This window comes from Sander vitreus, chromosome 23, assembly GCF_031162955.1.
Source record: "Sander vitreus isolate 19-12246 chromosome 23, sanVit1, whole genome shotgun sequence".
NCBI classification, from domain to species: domain Eukaryota; kingdom Metazoa; phylum Chordata; class Actinopteri; order Perciformes; family Percidae; genus Sander; species Sander vitreus.
The window spans coordinates 6,289,439-6,307,877 of record NC_135877.1 but is presented as its reverse complement, the minus strand read 5'-3'; the positions used below and the strand labels follow the sequence as shown (position 1 = coordinate 6,307,877).

The following is an 18,439-nucleotide window of genomic DNA, read 5'->3' as shown; positions in this document are numbered from 1 at the left end:
TTTATCAAAAATGTCTTGTTAATATTTTGTGAAAGCACCATTAGTCAACCCTAGAATATCGTCGCAATGTCGACATTGATGTATTCGTGCAGACTGGAGTTCATCATGGGCTATGCTTTGTATTCAGCAGTAAAGAACCCTGTGTCCAGACACTGAGGTATACTGAGATATACGCAGGTCAGACGGGGATACCTCCTCCAGGTCTGGCTGCTTCGTTTCCAGCCAGATTTCATTTTTAAAATGATGATTAATGTGCAACATTCTCCACAATATGTGTACTCTGCTTCCTCCCGTCCACAGCCTTTCACCCGGGGAGCTCTAACTCTCATCACACCAGCTCATTCCATCTCCCTGTAATTGCTCTATCAATCCAGCGGGGAAAAAAACAACCCAAAATGAACTGCCCTGCGTTGGGCGTGCACAGCTCATTTAGCTCCCGGCGTAATGAGAGCCGTTGCGTAAAAGCACAATCAATTTCTAATGTGCTAGTTTACAGCACCCACCGGACTGACAGCCAAGCCAATACATGACGACAAGTCTAATGGTGGTTTTTTGTTTGTTTTTGGACTAACAGTCTACACCGATGCATGATGGGAAAAAAACAGGACTTGAAAAGAGTGCCTTGAGGGGCTTGGAGCAATGAGTGTGTCAAAACTGCTCAGGGGAAATTGGCAGGGAGAGATGGAGGAGCAGGGATTGCTGGGAAAAACAATTAAAGGTGACTCAGTGATGAACGGTCTTTGGTGTTAAATAAAGAAGTGTGACAGACACACACACACACACACACGCATGCGCGCACGCTCGATGGTGTTTTAAGCCCCCAACGTCTCCTTCCAGGCAACGCTGCGACCGTTGACTTCAAGGCACATAACCCTAACCATTGCCTAATCCTAGGGCTGCCTGGAAGGAGAAGTTGGGGGCTTAAAACACCGATAAACCACACACACACACACACACACACACACACACACACACACACACACACACACACCATTTGGGCTGCAAAAAATGATACACAGACTGTTATATACACCTATTTTTAAGTATAAAAGCAGGTATTCTTTACAGTGTTAGTAAATACATCCCCTTACAATAACACATTTTGCTTCCCCCTCCATTAAACAAAAACGAATCATTCCCTCCCAAACTGAAATAAACGACTAATTGACACTGCGGAGGCCTCCCTTTCCTGTCTCAACGAGCCATTACCATCAGCAAGACGGCGCTCTGCAGTGTCGGGTGCAACAACAACAAAAAAACAGAAAATGAATCCACAGAGATACATTAACATGATACTGCTAATTTAACATGTTCAATAAGACGTAACACGAAAGAGCTATTTAGGAAACTCCGGGTACGCCGTGTGTGGTTTTACAATCGCGTGAGAGAGAAACTGAAAAGGGAAAAAGAAGCTCAAATGGGACAGAGAGGTAAAGAGTCACTTTGTGCAGAAAACATTATATGGAGGGCTGGTGACACTAGCAGCTAGTCTTTAGCTTTCGGCTAAAGCTGCGTCACTGTGGAGCGTTCGCCTCCTCTTCCTCCTGCTCCTCCTCCTGCTCCTCCTCCTGCTCCTCCTCCTCCTCTTCAGAATCTTCCTGTTGGCTTTTCTTCTGTAGAGAGGAGAAGAACGTGGAGATGAGATCAAAACGTCAAGTTATACCCTGGTTCCCAATTTAGTAAATGCATTCACTCGACAAGGGTGTCAGTATTGGAAAAGTCGGAAATATTCCGGATTATGTTCAATGTCAACATTAAGCGAGCTAAGGCGTGGAATGAGCTGCCCACTGAGCTAAAAGCAATACAAAACAGTAAGCATTTTAAAATCAAACTGAAGAAGTGTTTAATTGATAATCAGACCGGTAGTCACATACAGGGGTGGGCTGGCATGGGACGGCGTATGGGCGGGGGGAGGGGTACAGACGGACGTGTCTTGTATGTTTACGTGCTTTATGTATTTTAATGCGGCAATGTGTCATGCTTGTTTCTATGACTGTTTAAAAGCCCTTCTGGGAATGGGCATAGGAAACCAGCAGTAGCTAGAAATGCTGTGTTGCTGTACATTGGAGATTTTTTTTGCACAAATGTCATCTGTCCCTATTTCAAATAAACATGGAGAAAAGTTACTGGCGGTAACACTGAGAAGGTCTTCAAGCGAGTTCCTTTTGAAATGACACATTTATCGATTACCGTAGGTACTCGGTCAGAAATACGTCGGGAGGAGACGAGCGACCTGTGGTCTCTGTAGAGTGGGAATGGCGGACCCTGCCGCTGACAATGCAAACAAACTAATATATGAAGAGGGAAGTAATGAGCAGATCCAAATGGAATCTGCCGAGTTTGTTTTTTGTTTTTTTACATTTTCTTGTCCGTTTACACTTTCAGTGTTAATCCAGAATGAAAATCTGCAGAATTTCTTTCTTTTTTTAATTGTTAAAATCTGCAGAAAATCCTGCAGAATTCAGCATCTGCAGATTCTGAGTGGGCCCTGGTAATGGGGCCAAATAAAAATGCCTAAAAATAAAAAATAAAAATATTGTGGTTATGGTCAATAAACGAGGTGTGCGTTATTTGACGTGAACTCCAATCCCCTGTATGAAAATGAAAGTCTTGGTACAGCCCAGCCTGATGAGAGCTAATACCAACTACTGGAGTTTTTCCTCTCAGGGTTTCTGTGTTCTAGCATTCTGTGGTTTTGTAAAGCAACAGCCCAGTATCTGCTAGCTAAATACTCATATAACAAAGGTTTCGTAAACACCATCTTACCAGTTTGAGGAAGTCGATGAGTTTGTAGGCGTCTTCTCCGGTGGAGAGGTCGACAAAGTCCCGCGGGATTCTGTAGCTCAGACAGGGACTGGGCTGCACCGTCACCTCGCTGGTGGTGCAGCGAAACGCCGGGCCTTCCTGCACATACGGGTAAAAACCACGTCGGTTTTTTTTTATTGATCGTTTTGTAATGGGGTTTTTTTTTGGGGTGGGGGGCTTTTACGGCCTTTATTGACAGGACAGCTTGAAGACAGGAAACGGGGAGGGAGAGAGAGAGAGAACGGGGGACGAAATACATAGTTAAACTGTTTTCAGTTTTGACGGATTTAAGCGGGGCTCTAGTTCAGCATTACTACATAGGTCAAAAACGAACACTTGGTCTCATCTGAGCCCTTTTTCCACCCTCCAAACAATTCAAATGAAAAATATTTTGTTTTATAAAAAAACGTCACGATGGCTGACCTGCTGCTGGGCGATTTCCCCCCCACCCGTCAGCTCCTCCCAGCCGAACAGCAGCGAGTCTGTCACCTCTCCGAACGGGTTCACATCTATCAGCCACACCCTCCCCTGCGACACGCACACAGTACACAAGTGTTAACTCACTTTGCACAACAACAACAACAACAACAACAACAACAAAAAGGGACAATATCAAAAAATCATCAGTGCGCTTACCTGGCTATCTCTGTAGACATCAAACACAACTGCCAAACAGAGTAAACAAAAACTGTTTAAACAACTACATATGCAGTCACTTAACATTTACAGTATGTACATGTATATGTATATCTGCTAGTTTAACAAAGACAAAGTTAAACATTTAAGAAACTTGAAATGCAAGTAATAAAAAGACACATTTGATCAGTGTTTCCCTGCATGTTCTCCTGTCCCAATACAACAACAGTGAAAATGTAACCACTTAAAAAAGAAGAAGAAAGAAACAGAAACATCTGTTTCTGTCAGAGGAGAGCTGAAGGAGATGTGAAACTTTCCACAGACAGAGTAAGGCTTCCTGCACACTGCCTGTGTGGCGTGAGGGTGGCGTGAGGGTGGCGTGAGCGTGGCGTGAGGGTGGCGTGAGCGTGGCGTTTCTGTTGCGTCTCAGCTGCGTGGCGTTTTCTATGTCTTTACACACCAGAAACGTGTCAGCTGCTGCTGCTGCTAGCCTCGTCTGTACACATGTACTGTATGTTTCCCATTGATGAAATGAAATAACAGCAAAGACAACGTCGGCAGCATTGACGGCAAAATAGGCGACAGAATATTTCATTCTGTATTGACAGGTGCAACATTTGAAAATCGCTAATTATTTCTTAAATTACATTTATATCTGCATTTATGTCAACACCTAGAGGCTTTCAAACATCAAAATGTCATTTATTAATATGTATGCGTTTCTAAATGACATATAAACATCTTTTCGTATTCTATTTTGCCTGGAAACGCTTCCAACGCGCTTGCGCGTCGCGTAAAAAATAGCCGTCGGTCCTATTTCTAGCATTCGTGTCACGCAGGCAGTGTGCAAGCTCTAACCTGTTAACATGGGAGCCGAAATAAAAACGGACACGCCACGCAGCTGACACGCTCACGCCACGCAGGCAGTGTGCAGGAGGCCTAAGAGCAAAAAATAAAATAAACAAGGATGCCGATGCTCACAGTCTTCGTCCAGGAAGTTGTACTGGATGTGCTGGATGAAGAATCCCTGAATGGCGTGACAGATCTGCTCCTCCTGCTTCCAGACGTGCTGGTAATACTGAGTGTAGTCTCTCTGGGAGATCGCTGGGAGAAAAAAAAAAGACCGATACATCATTAGTGGAGCTCAAATTGAATTTTATAATTGTTTCTAAATTAGCCTGCTGAGGTAAAGTACAGCTCAAACATCATTATATCACAGTTCTAATTGAGGTTTCTTTTCAAACTAATTCACATTTCAGACACATTTTGGCTCAGTACGTGTAAAAGCAGCGCCATCTTTCTGTCTTGTGCTGTAAAGCAACCCAGCATATTCCCTGCTAATCCTGGTGGCACACAATAGGTACGTTTACATGCACACTAATATTCCACTATTATATATTATTATATTCCGAATATGGCAATATTCCTAATTTGATACAGGTGCATATTCTGTTTGGATATTCAGAATAAGGCCCGTTTCTGAATATAGCATTTTCCAAAAGAAGACGTGGGATATGTTGGTATTATTTGGGTTTTAGAGGCCTTCTTTGGAGATGTATACAGCGCATTGGCAATATGCGTCTCAATTGGGGGTTTTAACGAAGTTTGCAACAGTTTACTTAACGGCCTTTTGGTTGTTTATGGCTTAAGGCTGATTTATGGTCCTGCGGAGGCTCCACGCAGAGCTTTCGCCGTAGCCTACGTAAGTGGCCTGAAGTTTATACTTGTACGCGGGTGTGTGCGTCGATCTCTTTAAGAGAATAGCGGGGCCGGCGTGTGTGTGTGTGTGTGTGTGTGTGGTAGAGCGAGTGAGAGAGTGACGGTGATTAGCTTCGGAGCGAGTACCGACTCTAGAGTCAAAGTGTCTCCCCTGTGTTTTCTGACCACGGTGGGAAATCTGTAGCAGGAAAGGTTAACCCTCTCCTTGATTTCATGTTGTTTATGGAGAAGGAGAACCAGGAAATGAGTCGGGGGGGGGGGATTGCAACGCTACCAAGCCACGGCTGAGCGTCGCAGCGACGTGTAGTTACATTTTTCGAGAGGTGAACGTCAGGCTACGGCGAGAGGGTTGGTATCGCCACGTACCCACGGCGCCGATTTAACGCAATAGCATAAATCAGCCTCTGCGGTCAGCTTTGTGCATTGCTATGGTTGTATGGCAAACCAACCAGCCAACACTTTGCAAGGCTGCGGTAGAGATACATGCCCAAAAGAAAAGAAGAAGAAACACAGCTACTTTTAAACATTATGAAAGACTTGGGTATCAACAGGTTTTTGGATACGCGCAAACATCGCAACGTCGACCTTTTCTAGACGGGGGTTAATGGAATGATAGAGAGAGGCTTGTGGTCGCGCGGTCCAAGTAGTCCGCCACCGGTGGAAGTCTTTGAAAAAAAAAAAATCCTAATTTGCACGGCTGCATGTACATAAACAGCTCAGTCGAACTTTTGTCTTTTTCAGAATAAAGGGCAAAAAACTGAATAATACGTGCCTGTAAACATACTAGTCAATGTAAAATGCAATCAAGAGGCGATGGTCTCTTTAGTAACACCAGTGGTGGAAGAAGTACACGTCACATTTTAGTTAAAAGCAGCAATACTACAGTGTAAAAAAAATACTGTTAATAGTAAAAGCACAGCATTGAAACTGTTACGTAAATAAAAGTGCAAGAGTATCAGCATTAGCAAAATATACTTAAAAGTACCACAAAAAAAAAAAAAGTACCAATTATACAGAACGGCCCATTTCAGAATCATATAGATTATATTATTGGATTGTGAATGTGTCGTCACTTTAATCTTGCAGCTAGTAAAGGTGGGGCTGACTTCAAATGATTATTGGGTAGTTTAATGTAATCGATAATAATGCATCAGAAGTCATTAGTTGGTTTTTATTTTTTTATTAACAATCTGAATCAGCAAAGCAACTAGAAATATTATCAAATAAATGTAGTGGAGTGACAAGTAAAATATTGCCTTCGGACATGCAGCGGAGTAGCATAAAACGGAAATACTCAAGTAAAGTACAAGTATCTATAAATGTTACAGTACTTGAGTTAATGTACTTCGCTCCATTCCAACACTGGCTAACAACAATCACTACTATCTTTAAATGTAATATGTTTATGTATGTATTCTTCCTAAATGTTTGAAGACAGGTGAGCGGCGGCTTTTTACCGATCAGTTTGTTTTCTTTGACGAAGCAGCGAAACTCTCCGCCAGGAATCAACTCGCTCCACTTTCTCAGGACCAGCTGAGGACAGAGGACAACACCGCTGATAAAATACATAGGGGTGTGAGAGTGTGTACACACACACTTTAAATGAAAATAGAGCTGCAAAGTCGAAAAATCGTTTTGTTAACTATTAAATGAATCGCCAACTATTTCGATAATCGAGTAAAGGTGCAGTAGCAAAGACTAACTTGAAATGCAAGTAATAAAAAACTAACTTTCTGTCATATTTGCTGAAACTGACCCTATGTTCCAGTAGAACTACATGAAGCAGGTCATTTAAACAAAAATCTGGCTCCTCTGGCACCACCTACAGCCTGTAGTGCAAAAATCCACCGCTCCCTGTTCAGATGCACCAATCAGGGCCAGGGGGGTGTCTAACTGCATGTCAATCACTGCTCATGCACACGCATACATTCTCACTTGTGAGGGGAGGGGCTTAGAAGACCGTTTTGGGCTTTAGCGGAAAGGGGGGGAGGGACTGAGCAGTTGTCGATGTTCAAATTTTTTTGGCTAAGTCCTGGATCTTCGCAATCCTACCTACCTTTAATCGGTTTGAGTCATTTTTTTTTTTTTTTTTTAATGGAAAAAACATCGAAAATCTCTGATTCCAGCTTCTTCAATGTGAATATGTTCTGGTTTATTCACTACTTTGTGACAGTAAACGGAATATCTTTGAGATACGACATCTTGGGCTTTAGAAAACACTGATGGACATTTTTCACCATTTTCTGGCATTTTATAGACCAAACAACTAGTCGATTAATCGAGAAAACAATCAACATAATACTCGCAGCCCTAGTATAAAACATCATTTTCATAAGAGCAAATATAACTCTCCATCTGCATGATGAGACACTAAAACTCATATTAAAAACAAGCTAATGACAATAAAGCTTAAAAATACCTCATAGTTTATGACTGGATCTGGGGAGTCCTGGTCACTACATGCAAGGAATCTGTGCCAAGAAATGAATGAAGGTTACAACCGTTAATAGAAATATGAACACCAATGCATCACAAGTGTTTGGAATTTCTATTTTAGTTTTCACTATAATCGGATCAGTCAGTCACACTGCAAACAGCTTGGCTGCTGAAGTTTTTAACAGAGTCCAAAAAAAACAAGCATATGTCACATTGCGTCTCACACACACACACACACACACACACACACACACACACACACACACAGACACACACACAGAGAGTAAATAACTCGCTGCACTAACTGCTTGTCATGCAGAGCGGAGAAGCGAGAGGTATACATCTACATCACAGCAATTTCTCCAGCTGCCACTTGTGTTTTACTGCAGAATCACTGAAATCAGCCTGTGCACACCAAACCTGGTTATTTTCTGATATTGGTTGTCATCTAAATGCAAAATATGTGTGTGTGTGTATTGATGTTGTTGCACGGCGAGGCTTACGGCTGCGCGAGGTCGTGGGTGATGAAGTCTGAACTTTTGAAGAGCAGAAATATATCGCTTAGGCTGTCACACTGCAGGGAGCTGTTCAGTGCAATCCAGTTAGCATCCTGAAAGGGACACACACACACACACACACACACGTGTGCGCGCGTACACACACACACACACACACACACACACACACACACACACACTTAAGTTATGCATCAATCATTAAGGCTGGCAGTGGTGCAAGAAGCTATTCTTATCTTCAATGCACTCAATTGTACAGGGCCTTTAGCCAAAAAAATAATTTGGTTATGCTAAATAAAAAGAAGTCATGTTGACACACTTTTTCTAATGAATTCACCACTCTGCTAACTTAAAATGAAGCAGGCAAACACAGTTTTTCATTTCACTAAAAGCAGCTTAGTGCTGTATTTTACCCGTGGAGCGCTCCAGTTCAGTTTGGGAAAGACGCGCCCACCCAGGGTGTTTATGGCCTCCTGCACTTTAGAGGTGAATTCTGGGAACTCAGGAGCCTAGCACACACAAAGTCACATCACATCACATGGTTATCATAATTACTGCATTATTAAATGATATGCACGGGGTGATACACATTTCTGTCAAAAGCAGAGTAAATAAGTAAGTAAAACTTTATTGATATAGCACCTTGTTAAACACAGGTTACAAAGTGCTTCACATCAACATCATTAGAGAAAAAGAAAACAAATACCAAGCTAAAAGTGCATACAGGAGAATAATATTCAGAAAATACATGCAAACAGACAAAACGGAAACAGAAAGCATTCAGCAACCAGTCACCGCGCAGATCAACCCTTAAAAATAGAAACACCCACTTAAAGAAGTGGGCTTTCAGATGTTTTTTTAAACAGTGTACAGACTCAGCTGATCTAATGGGAGGGGGGGGTTGATCTAGACTGGGGGCTAGGACAGCAAAAGAGCAGTCGACTTTAGTATTACGTTCAGCATGCGTTATAGCCAACAGGTTTTGGTTGGATGACTTGCTGTAAGTGGCTGCTCAGTGGTGTAAAGGTTTAGTCGTTTTGAAATACAGGCAGGAGCTATGCCATGTAGTGGCTTTATAAGTGATTAAAAGAATCTTAAAAATAAATCCTGAACTTTACTGGCAGTCAATGCAGCGATGCTAAAACAGGAGTGATGTGAGATCTACGGCCAGTCTTAGTTAAAAGCATCGCTGCTGCATTTTGAACAAGCGAAAGACGTGCCATTTCAATTGAGGATCAAATGTAACGCCAAGACTAGACAGGAAGAAGAGTCAGAGTTTAGTTGAAGAAAGTTATGTGACAGCCAGTCCTTTATAAAGGACTAAACATAAAGCTAAACAGTTGCAGAGGGTGTCCAGGTTGCTGAAGTCATCTGGTGTTACTGAAACTAGAGTGTCGTCCTTTCGCATTACACATGACATTACATGTCGTTTAGCTGACGCTTTTATCCAAAATTGCTACATATGTCAGAGGTCGCACGCCTAGCAAGATAAGTGTCTTGCTCAGGGACACATTGGTTGATGTATCGTAATGGGAATTGAACCCAGATCTCCCACACCAAAGGCATGTGTCATATCCACTGCACCATCACCACCCATACCAAAGTGACTGATTATCTGGCCCAAGGGAAGCATATGCAAAGAGAAAAGAATAGGACCGAGAATTGAACCCTGAGGCACCCCATTTAACAGAGGAGCGTATTAGAACACAGTTACCCATGGAGACCAAAAAATGTCTATCGGACAAATATGACAATCCACTCTCCGGCTTTCCCTGAGTTATGAGGATGGTATGATCAATGGTTTCAAAGGCAGCGCTAACATTGATTAAGACCAAGATTGAGTGTTACTACCTATCAGCCCACTGCACCGTGAGTGCGGAGGAATACTTTAAGATAGTTCAAATGCAGGTTTCAGACATTAAAAAAACATTTTATCAGGTGGGCAATAATACACTATGTACTTACAGTAACAGTGGTGGTTGTCTCATCATCTGACCACTAGAGGGAAGTAGAGAACAAGAAACCGGATTGAACACAGTTCTAGTTGTTGACTTATAAGACAGATAATTTTGACATGATGACAAAACATTTGGGTGTTCATGCATGTATTCTCTAATGTTTCATTATAAATTAAATCTCCAATTTAAAAGTGTACTATATCTCAGAGTTTCCCTGCTTTTGAGTAGCTGTGGTAGGTCAGCATAAAGCTGCTTAGGCAAAAAAAAAAAAAAGAATTCAGGAGTCTGGTTTCAGTGGAGTTTCAGTGCCCTGTGATGGTCTAAGTGTCGTTCCAGACTTTGGCCATTTAACAAATGTAACAATCAGTCATAAATAACTAGATTACGTTAAAAAAAGAAAGTGACAAAATGACTTCCTAAATTATAGCAGAGGTCTGATGCTTTTCTGCAAAAATGTGAACTATTTTAAGACTGTGAATTAGGAAAACAAGGACTAATTTCCTTTCCAAGCAATGAGGCAAAAATAAGACAGAATACATCCCATGGAAAAAACACCGTAGTCTCTGTTCCCGTACCTGAATGTCTTCCTCTGCGTCCGAGTCACTGTTGTTAGCGTGTGTTTGCTGAGTGTTATGGTCACTGAAGGGAAGAGAAACAACAACAGATTAGTGATTCGGGCACAAAACAAATCTGAGCATCATAATGCACATACCAGTGGTGGAATGTAGCTAAGTACACTTCCTCAAGTACTGTACTTAAGTACAAATTGAAGGTACTCGTACTTTACTTGAGTCCTTTCTTTTCAAGCCACCTTCCACCTCTACTCCACTACATTTCAGAGGGAAATATTGTACCTAAACTAAAGCTGACAGATGAACGTAGATGAGTATCTACATTCATCTGTCAGCATTAGTTTCTTTACAAATTAAAATGTTTGCACACAAAACACATGCAGTTTATAAAATACAACATTTTATTATAAATGAAACTACCCAACAATATACAGGCCTACAAGTCCAGCTGAAATGATTAGCCGATTAAACACTTAGTCGATTGACAGAACTGTTGTGATCATTTCCAGTTTCTAAAATTTTTCGATTATTCTACATTTTGTACTTTTACCTTTAATACTTTAAGTAGAGCTGGGCAATATATCGATATTATATCGATATCGTGATATGAGACTAGATATCGTCTTAGATTTTGGATATCGTAATATCTTAATATGGCATAAGTGTTGTCTTTTCCTGGTTTTAAAGGCTGCATTACAGTAAAGTGATGTCATTTTCTGAACTTACCAGACTGTTGTAACTGTTCTATTATTTGCCTTTACCCACTTAGTCATTATAGCCACATTACTGATGATTATTTATCAAAACTCTCATTGTGTAAATATTTTGTGAAAGCACCGATAGTCAACACTACAATATCGTTGCGGTATCGATATCGAGGTATTTGGTCAAAAATATGGGGATATTTGATTTTCCACATATCGCCCAGCCCTAACTTCAAGTACATTTTCATTACATGATACTTGCATACTTTTACTTAAGTAACATTTCGAATGCTGGACTTTTACTTGTATCGAATTTGTGTGTTTGTGTGTGTCAGTGGCCTCATACCTCCCAGAGACTACCAGTGTGCCATCATCCAGTAAATAGTCTATTACATTCTGAGGCAGTGGGAGAATCAGACTGGAATAAAGAATAATAATACCACATATAAATGTATGTAATTCATAGCATACATAATAGACAACAAACAGTCAGAGGTGTGGAAGAAGGAGGTTTAGGGAAGCTGCTCTGAAAAAGGGATTTAAACACAATTATTTAGTAATACACACGACACGATACATATAGCCTAAAGATGGCTAGCTGTAATCTGCTTCTGTCCGGTAGCTAACGTTAGCTGTTGGCTAAATTGGCTATGTTTTACAGCAACAACATTTAAAATATGTCTTTGGAATTTCTGTACAACACATCAGCTGTCTACCTTTTAATCGAATGTTTCTTGAATATCGGATACCAAACCGAAAACTGACAGTTGACAACTTGCTCCTTCTTCATGCTGCAATATCCTTTAAAGGAAAAGAGTCCATCAGTAAATATCTTCCGAACCCCATTAGATACTTGTGAAAATGTCACGGCCGCATTTTCATTTGACGCCTTGAATTTTCGAGGCAATGGTGCTCTCTATTTGCACTGTTATGAATTCATTTGAATCTATTAAAATCCCACTGGGAAACTGTCAAAGCTTTATTGCTAGAAGTGTGTAATACATTTGTGTTTACAGAGGGGGAAGCCTTTTTGAGGTGCACATGTGGGCATGGTCGAAAACCGCTGATTTGCGACATAGATCGTCTATTGAATTGATAACTTACTCAACACCTTAAAACATTTACAGGCTGAGGCGTAACGTCAATATATTTTGACATGTGACAATATGTTCAAATGTGACAACTTTAATCTAGCTAACATAATAAATAAGCATACGATAATAATACAGGAGCCAGTATCGTTGTATATAGGTCAACTTTTTTTGCTGTCAATTTACCATATTTATAAGAGTATGGTAAATTATAACAAACTCTTGCATTATCCCCGTGTGTTTTTATTTTATTGAATTTCTACGTTCGACATGTAGAAAGGAGACAATGTGTTTGTATTAAGTCAATGTTAGTTGTTAGCTAACGTTAAGTAAATAATCTATTTTTTTTTTTTTCTTTTAAAGTAAATAATCTACCCCACTGAAGGCTAAACTCCGGTGACGTTTGCGATACCCGGAAGTGGCGACAGAGTGACTCCTCACTGTTTTTTTTTTCACATCTATTCTCTACTATTACTACTGCAGTTCGGTTTTCATGTGAGTTAAGTTTAGTTTGTTCATTTTAGATGCTTGTTTAAAGTTTAAAATGCACGAGCTTCTAACCCCGGCAGCACTGTTTAGTGTAAAGCAGCTAGCTAGTGTTAAATAAGCAAATACCGAATAATAATTTAAAAAAAAAAAGCTAAAAGTGGAAAAGGAATGCGGGGAGTTAAATTTGGTTAGCGTTGCCTGGCTTTAGCAGCTAATTGAGTAACATTAACTCAAAACGTTTCGTCAGCATTGAAATGGTAGTTCTAACTCTGTGTTTGTTTTTCAGCCAACGTTGAACTCGTAGTGAACCATATACCATTGTGAATGAAAGCGTTTGACTCGACTTTACCTCCATTTTCAGTTGTCCAGAAATTGAAAATGAGCAACTCCGAAGAACCCAAAGTGACTTCTGCTCCACACATAGTGAAAGAAGAGGTAACACTACGTCTTTTTTTTTTTTTAGGGTTTTAAAAGGGATTTTCCCGACAAAACTCGATGACAGAACATTTAATTTACACAATATTGAATGATGATAGCCTTACTATAGGTAAGACATTAAAACTTGATGTATAAATAATATGAATATCAATTGTAATCCTTCCAGCCCAGTTAAATCTGCAATTCAATGTTATACAATGTATGTATGGTCCCTGCTCCGTTTCTCTTTTAGCTAAGGGGTCCTCGGCCTAAACAACTTTGAAGACCCCTGAGCAGCAAATTCTATATTTTTTCAACCTAATTTGTCGAAACATAGTTTAGATTATTCATGGTGAGTTGAGTATCCTAAAAGTTCAACAAAACATCCGACATACACCACTCTGATGAATGTTTTAAGTGTGATGGACTTGCATCGAAGCTCAAACCGGTCTGCACCTCGCTGTGTGTGCATACCATAGACTTACATTTATCATTTAAGATGATCACATACATGTTTGCGTTAGATTTTTCTTTCTCGCCATCCTTTTTGCAGAAAATACCCTCTCAGTAACCACATTCATGCGTCTCTCTAAGATAGTTTCTGTAATGTTTGTGTCTTTACTGAGCTGTGACGCAGTATTCTAAGTATTGGGATAACTGAGCAGCGTGTTGCGTTTGGTGCTATTCAGATCAACTTATCTCGGTGTGTTCACTCTCCGTGTTGCAGCTCATGGCAGCAGGAAAGTGGCTGAAGCTGGAGAAGACTACATACGTGGACCGAGCTGGAAAAACCAGGTACTGTTCTTTCTTTGAGAGGGCTGGGTACCGAATTCAATACTTTTTTTTAGGCACCGACTGAAGATGCTAATTGCATTTCATTTTCTCAGTACCTACTGTAGGCTACCTGTGTGCAATGGCAATACAGTCAAATCACATCTCACAAGTTAAACCTATTTACCCCCTTTATTGATTGAATAGAGCTGTTACAGCAGCACAAAGACAGCAATAGTACAAATAAATAAAGTAAAAAATGTGATAAGATGTAGGCTATATAAATGTATATCAAACTAAGATAAATAAAATAAAAGCTATAAATAGAAACTATAGAAAAGCATATGGAGACAACATTGCAAGGTAAAGTGATAGTGGTGATTGAGCAAGTCTATGTTAAGAGTACACCACACTGATTAAGTAATGGTACTTATAGATATAGTTCGTGTTTTACACTTTCCACTATTCATATGATTTCAGCTTAGTTGGTTTCCACACAAGTATGGTTTGGCTGCAACAGCATTTCTGCATGACCATATTTTTGTAATGTATTACACAATTCATCCATATGGAAGCTATACATCCAGGAGCACCTATAAGTGTGGTCTCATTCACTAATTATCGAGGCTCGAAAAATGCCGTGTCATTCAATACCCAATTTCAATACCTAAGGAGTAAATCTCATCAGCATCGCAGCCAATCAGCATGCAGCATGCTTACCAAGATCCAATAATGTTTGTGATTGGCTTTCTAATGTTACACGTCGTAGAGGCAGGTAGGAAAAACTCTACCTTACACACAGAGATGGGCTCACGTAGTAGGAGCTGAAAAATAAATCGAGAGATTTGTGCCGTAATGTCGTAATTTCTTTTTGTTTTATAAAATTGGTATCCAAAAAAAACTTTAACGATTCCCAGCCCTAGTCTTTGACTGACAACTTCACAATCATACATGTTTCCTGCATATTAGTTTCACCTCCTGTTTTCATCCGCCAGAACCTGGGAGACCGTGAAAAGGACGACGAGGCAAAGCAACACGCAAACAGACGGTTAGCGTCTCCGTTTCTCCACTTTTAGCTGCTCAGTCGAGCTTGCATTGACAGAATGGGCCGGAATTGGATTTGTGCAGGCTGTAACACCCTTTTCCCCGCAGGCGTTGGTATTATCGCCCTGCTGAAGCGGACCCTCCATAAAGACTGCGTAGTGATGGTGAAGCAGTTTCGTCCTCCTTTGGGATGCCACACTCTGGAGTTTCCTGCAGGTCAGTCAGACGGTTCTCTATGGATTCCTCAAACACTCTCTGTAGACATTGTCATACCCCACAACTTACCAATTGTGGTCCTGAATTTTTCAACAAAATAGACCTTGAAAAATGATTGAGAAGTCCAGCAAATTCACAACTTGTAACGTCACGTCAGTTTTGTTTCTTAGCCTCCAAAACATTTTTACGTCTTTCATTCTTGGCTGTTTGGTAACCTTTGGTAACTGTTGATGCTTTCTTAGAATACAGACACTTAGAATATTGATTTCTGTTTGTTTTGCCTCTGCTGTGCTCAGGCTTGATTGACGAGGGGGAGACTGCAGAGGCTGCTGCACTCAGGGAGCTAAAAGAAGAAACCGGCTACAAAGGGGAGGTAGTAGGAGTCACTCCAGGTATCGTCAAACAAAGACTTGCTGACTGTACACGTAATTGCGTAAGCTGCCTCTCTTGGCTTTATCTTATCTCCTGCGCATGTGTTGGAGAAGTGTGTTGGAAAAAAAAAAAAAAAAGTTCCATACTCCATTTTTTTTATTTTAGGAACATACAGTCATGTGAACAAATTAGGACACCCCTGCTAAAGTTGACTAAAAAGAGGAATAAAAAAAATCATCTTTATGAAATCATTTTATGTCAGTTAGCCTAATAGCTGGTTTGATTTGCATTGAGAGATGATTTGATGGAAAGTACCCCATGCCAATCTCTAGGTATGGTGAAGGGGATGTGATGATGTGAGGCTATTTTAATTCCAAAGGCCAAGGGAACTTTATCAGGATGCATATTATCCTGGATCCATGAAATAACTGGCCTTTAAAAAGAAAAATCTGCCTGCCTCTATGGGAATTTAACATAGGGGTGTACTGACTTATGCCCCCTGTATTTTAAGGAAGAACATTTATTTACTTACGATACATTATTCATTCACAAAGACAATTGGTGTCCTTAAAGATTGGATTTTTCCTCATTTTCTTTAATTAAGGCATTAAGATCAATTTCCTAAAGATGATTTTTTTTTTTTTTTATTCCTCTTTTTAGTCAAATTTAGCATGGGTGTCCTAATTTGTTCACATGACTGTACAATGCAAGTGGTAATGTTGCTGTTTTGTTGGCAGTGACCTGTCTGGACCCCGGTCTGTCTAATTGCACCACCCAGATCATCATGGTGAACATCAACGGAGATGAAGGGGAGAACATCAACCCAAAACAAGAGCTCGGTGAGAACACAGGATTTTATTCATTTACCCCTACTCGCTCATCTAATCAAACGCGCAACTCTTTCATTCTCTTACCTCTTTTCTCTACACTTAGTAATCCATTTTTGTTCACTCATTCAATCCATTACTCTGTGGCGAATCCATTCCTTCAATCACTTCCACTCATCTGGCCTCACGCAGAAATGTCTGAGTGATTTTAAGAGAACACGTCGCCGCCATCGACTTTCTCGTACTTAGAATTTTTACCTCGGGTACGAAGTATATTTGAGCACTAACCCAGACTTCACAGATAAAAAGTAGTTTGTCTGTAACATAAAAAAAAAAAAACCCACGTTGAATAATCTCGTTCTCTTTTGTTCTTCCACAGGTGATGGAGGTGAGTTATTTTCCTTTTTTATTTTATCAGAAATAATCCTTTTCTCCCATACAGCAAATCACCACCAAAGCCTCTATCCTCTCTTTGCAGAATTTGTTGAAGTCATTCTTTTACCACTTGACGAATTCCAGAAGAAAATAGATGGTGAGGCTTCAACTTTTTCCAGAGTGGCGTTATCGTGAGAGCGATGCGAGCATTCGGAGTCCGGACCAACGCAAACACACGCGCTAACTAATACTTTGCTTGGTTTTTTTTCCCGGCAGATCTGATGAAGAAAGAAACGATTGTGGTGGATGCTAAAGTCTACATCTTTGCCATGGGGATGGTCCAGGCCTTCTTTAAGCCGAGGGAGCTCCCCGTCCTGAAGCAGTGAAGGAAAACGTTCACGACGAGAACGAGAGAAGAAGAAATAGTCTTTTGTGTTACATGGGGCTCCTACACAGGACCGGAAAATCTGTATTAAAAAGGACATAGAGGACTTCCAAATTGTCACAAGAATTGATATGAAAATGTGTTGTTGCATTGTGGGTTTTAGCCACCATGTAACCTCATTTTTCAATTTAGTTTCTATGAAGTATAATGGCCATACATAGAGTAATATGAAAGACACAATACAACTTTGTGTGTTATACATACTGAACACAAATGTAAAATTATAAAATCAAAGTCTTGGGGGGTCCTTGGATTTAGAAAGAACCTATGAAGGAGCCCTGTTTGCACTACATGTACTGGACTACTTTTTGTTCTCAGTACGAAGGCCTGAAACACACTCTGGTGGCCAACGCAGAGTAGTTTTCAGCCTTGAGTCTCGGAATGCCTTACTTGACAAATAGTATTTTCCAGGTTTTTATGAGATTACGTGTAGTTTAATGAGATGCAATTTGTTGTAATTTTTTATTTAGTGATCGTAAAACATTCCTAACAATACTGTTGCAGACTTGACGGCGGACGGGGAAAAAAAAAAAAAAAAAAAATCCACCTCCAAACACTTTTCCTGTTGCTCTGTTGCTGAAGTACGACGCAATTCTTTCATTTAGTTTGTTGTGTTCTACTTTTTTCCCTTAGATAACCCATGCATTGTGATAATAGGTACATATAGTATTTGGTTGGGCTATTAACAACAGTGTTAACAATATGGGGGGGGGGGGGAAGGATTGCCCCGTGTAACTCCCCTGTGATGTACGACAGAGATACTGTCACGACAGAGGCAGTAACTGATTCATAGGAAGTCATCCATGCTGTATCTCCAACGTCATTGTGGTACAATTAGCTGGACATCGATGCTGTACTTACCCTAGCAACTACAAGTGATGCTACTTTTGTTCTTATGTGTCAACAACTGAGCAAATGACAGAAGGAAAGTATTGCGTGTATATTCCTGGGCTTATGTTTAGTCACATGCTATGTTCATTATGTGGTCTAATGCATATGACCTGAGGTGCTTCAAACAGCTGTGTATGTGCTAACGCTCTGTTGTTA

At 40.5% G+C, this 18,439-nt stretch overlaps 2 protein-coding genes across 5 annotated transcripts; one reads left to right on the top strand and one right to left on the bottom strand.

The window, feature by feature from the left end:
* Nucleotides 1-1,021: 1,021 nt before the first annotated feature.
* cdc123 (cell division cycle 123 homolog (S. cerevisiae)) lies at nt 1,022-12,191 on the bottom strand. 2 transcript variants are annotated; one of them, XM_078242865.1, is made up of 13 exons: nt 12,062-12,185; nt 11,692-11,763; nt 10,645-10,708; nt 10,077-10,109; nt 8,525-8,620; nt 8,100-8,206; nt 7,580-7,631; nt 6,618-6,693; nt 4,423-4,545; nt 3,442-3,470; nt 3,229-3,333; nt 2,767-2,904; nt 1,022-1,613 (listed from the first exon to the last, which is right to left on the bottom strand). In XM_078242865.1, exons 1-13 carry the CDS (start codon nt 12,133-12,135, stop codon nt 1,515-1,517), a joined length of 1,068 nt encoding a protein of 355 aa, XP_078098991.1. In that variant the 5' UTR covers nt 12,136-12,185; the 3' UTR covers nt 1,022-1,514. The 2 variants fall into 2 exon arrangements, with proteins under 2 accessions (XP_078098991.1, XP_078098992.1); XM_078242866.1 differs by lacking the exon at nt 3,229-3,333 and having other exon boundaries at nt 12,062-12,191.
* Nucleotides 12,192-12,856: 665 nt separating this feature from the next.
* nudt5 (nudix (nucleoside diphosphate linked moiety X)-type motif 5) lies at nt 12,857-17,911 on the top strand. Of its 3 annotated transcripts, XM_078243102.1 has the most exons (10): nt 12,897-12,931; nt 13,212-13,360; nt 14,070-14,137; nt 15,109-15,161; nt 15,266-15,373; nt 15,670-15,765; nt 16,483-16,584; nt 16,952-16,960; nt 17,051-17,104; nt 17,224-17,911. In XM_078243102.1, the coding sequence occupies exons 2-10, from the start codon at nt 13,250-13,252 to the stop codon at nt 17,331-17,333; spliced, it is 711 nt and encodes a 236-aa protein (XP_078099228.1). In that variant the 5' UTR covers nt 12,897-12,931; nt 13,212-13,249; the 3' UTR covers nt 17,334-17,911. The 3 variants fall into 3 exon arrangements, with proteins under 3 accessions (XP_078099227.1, XP_078099226.1, XP_078099228.1); XM_078243101.1 differs by lacking the exons at nt 16,952-16,960; nt 17,051-17,104; nt 17,224-17,911 and having other exon boundaries at nt 12,857-12,931; nt 13,287-13,360; nt 16,483-16,808; XM_078243100.1 differs by lacking the exons at nt 16,952-16,960; nt 17,051-17,104; nt 17,224-17,911 and having other exon boundaries at nt 12,889-12,931; nt 16,483-16,808.
* Nucleotides 17,912-18,439: the final 528 nt, after the last annotated feature.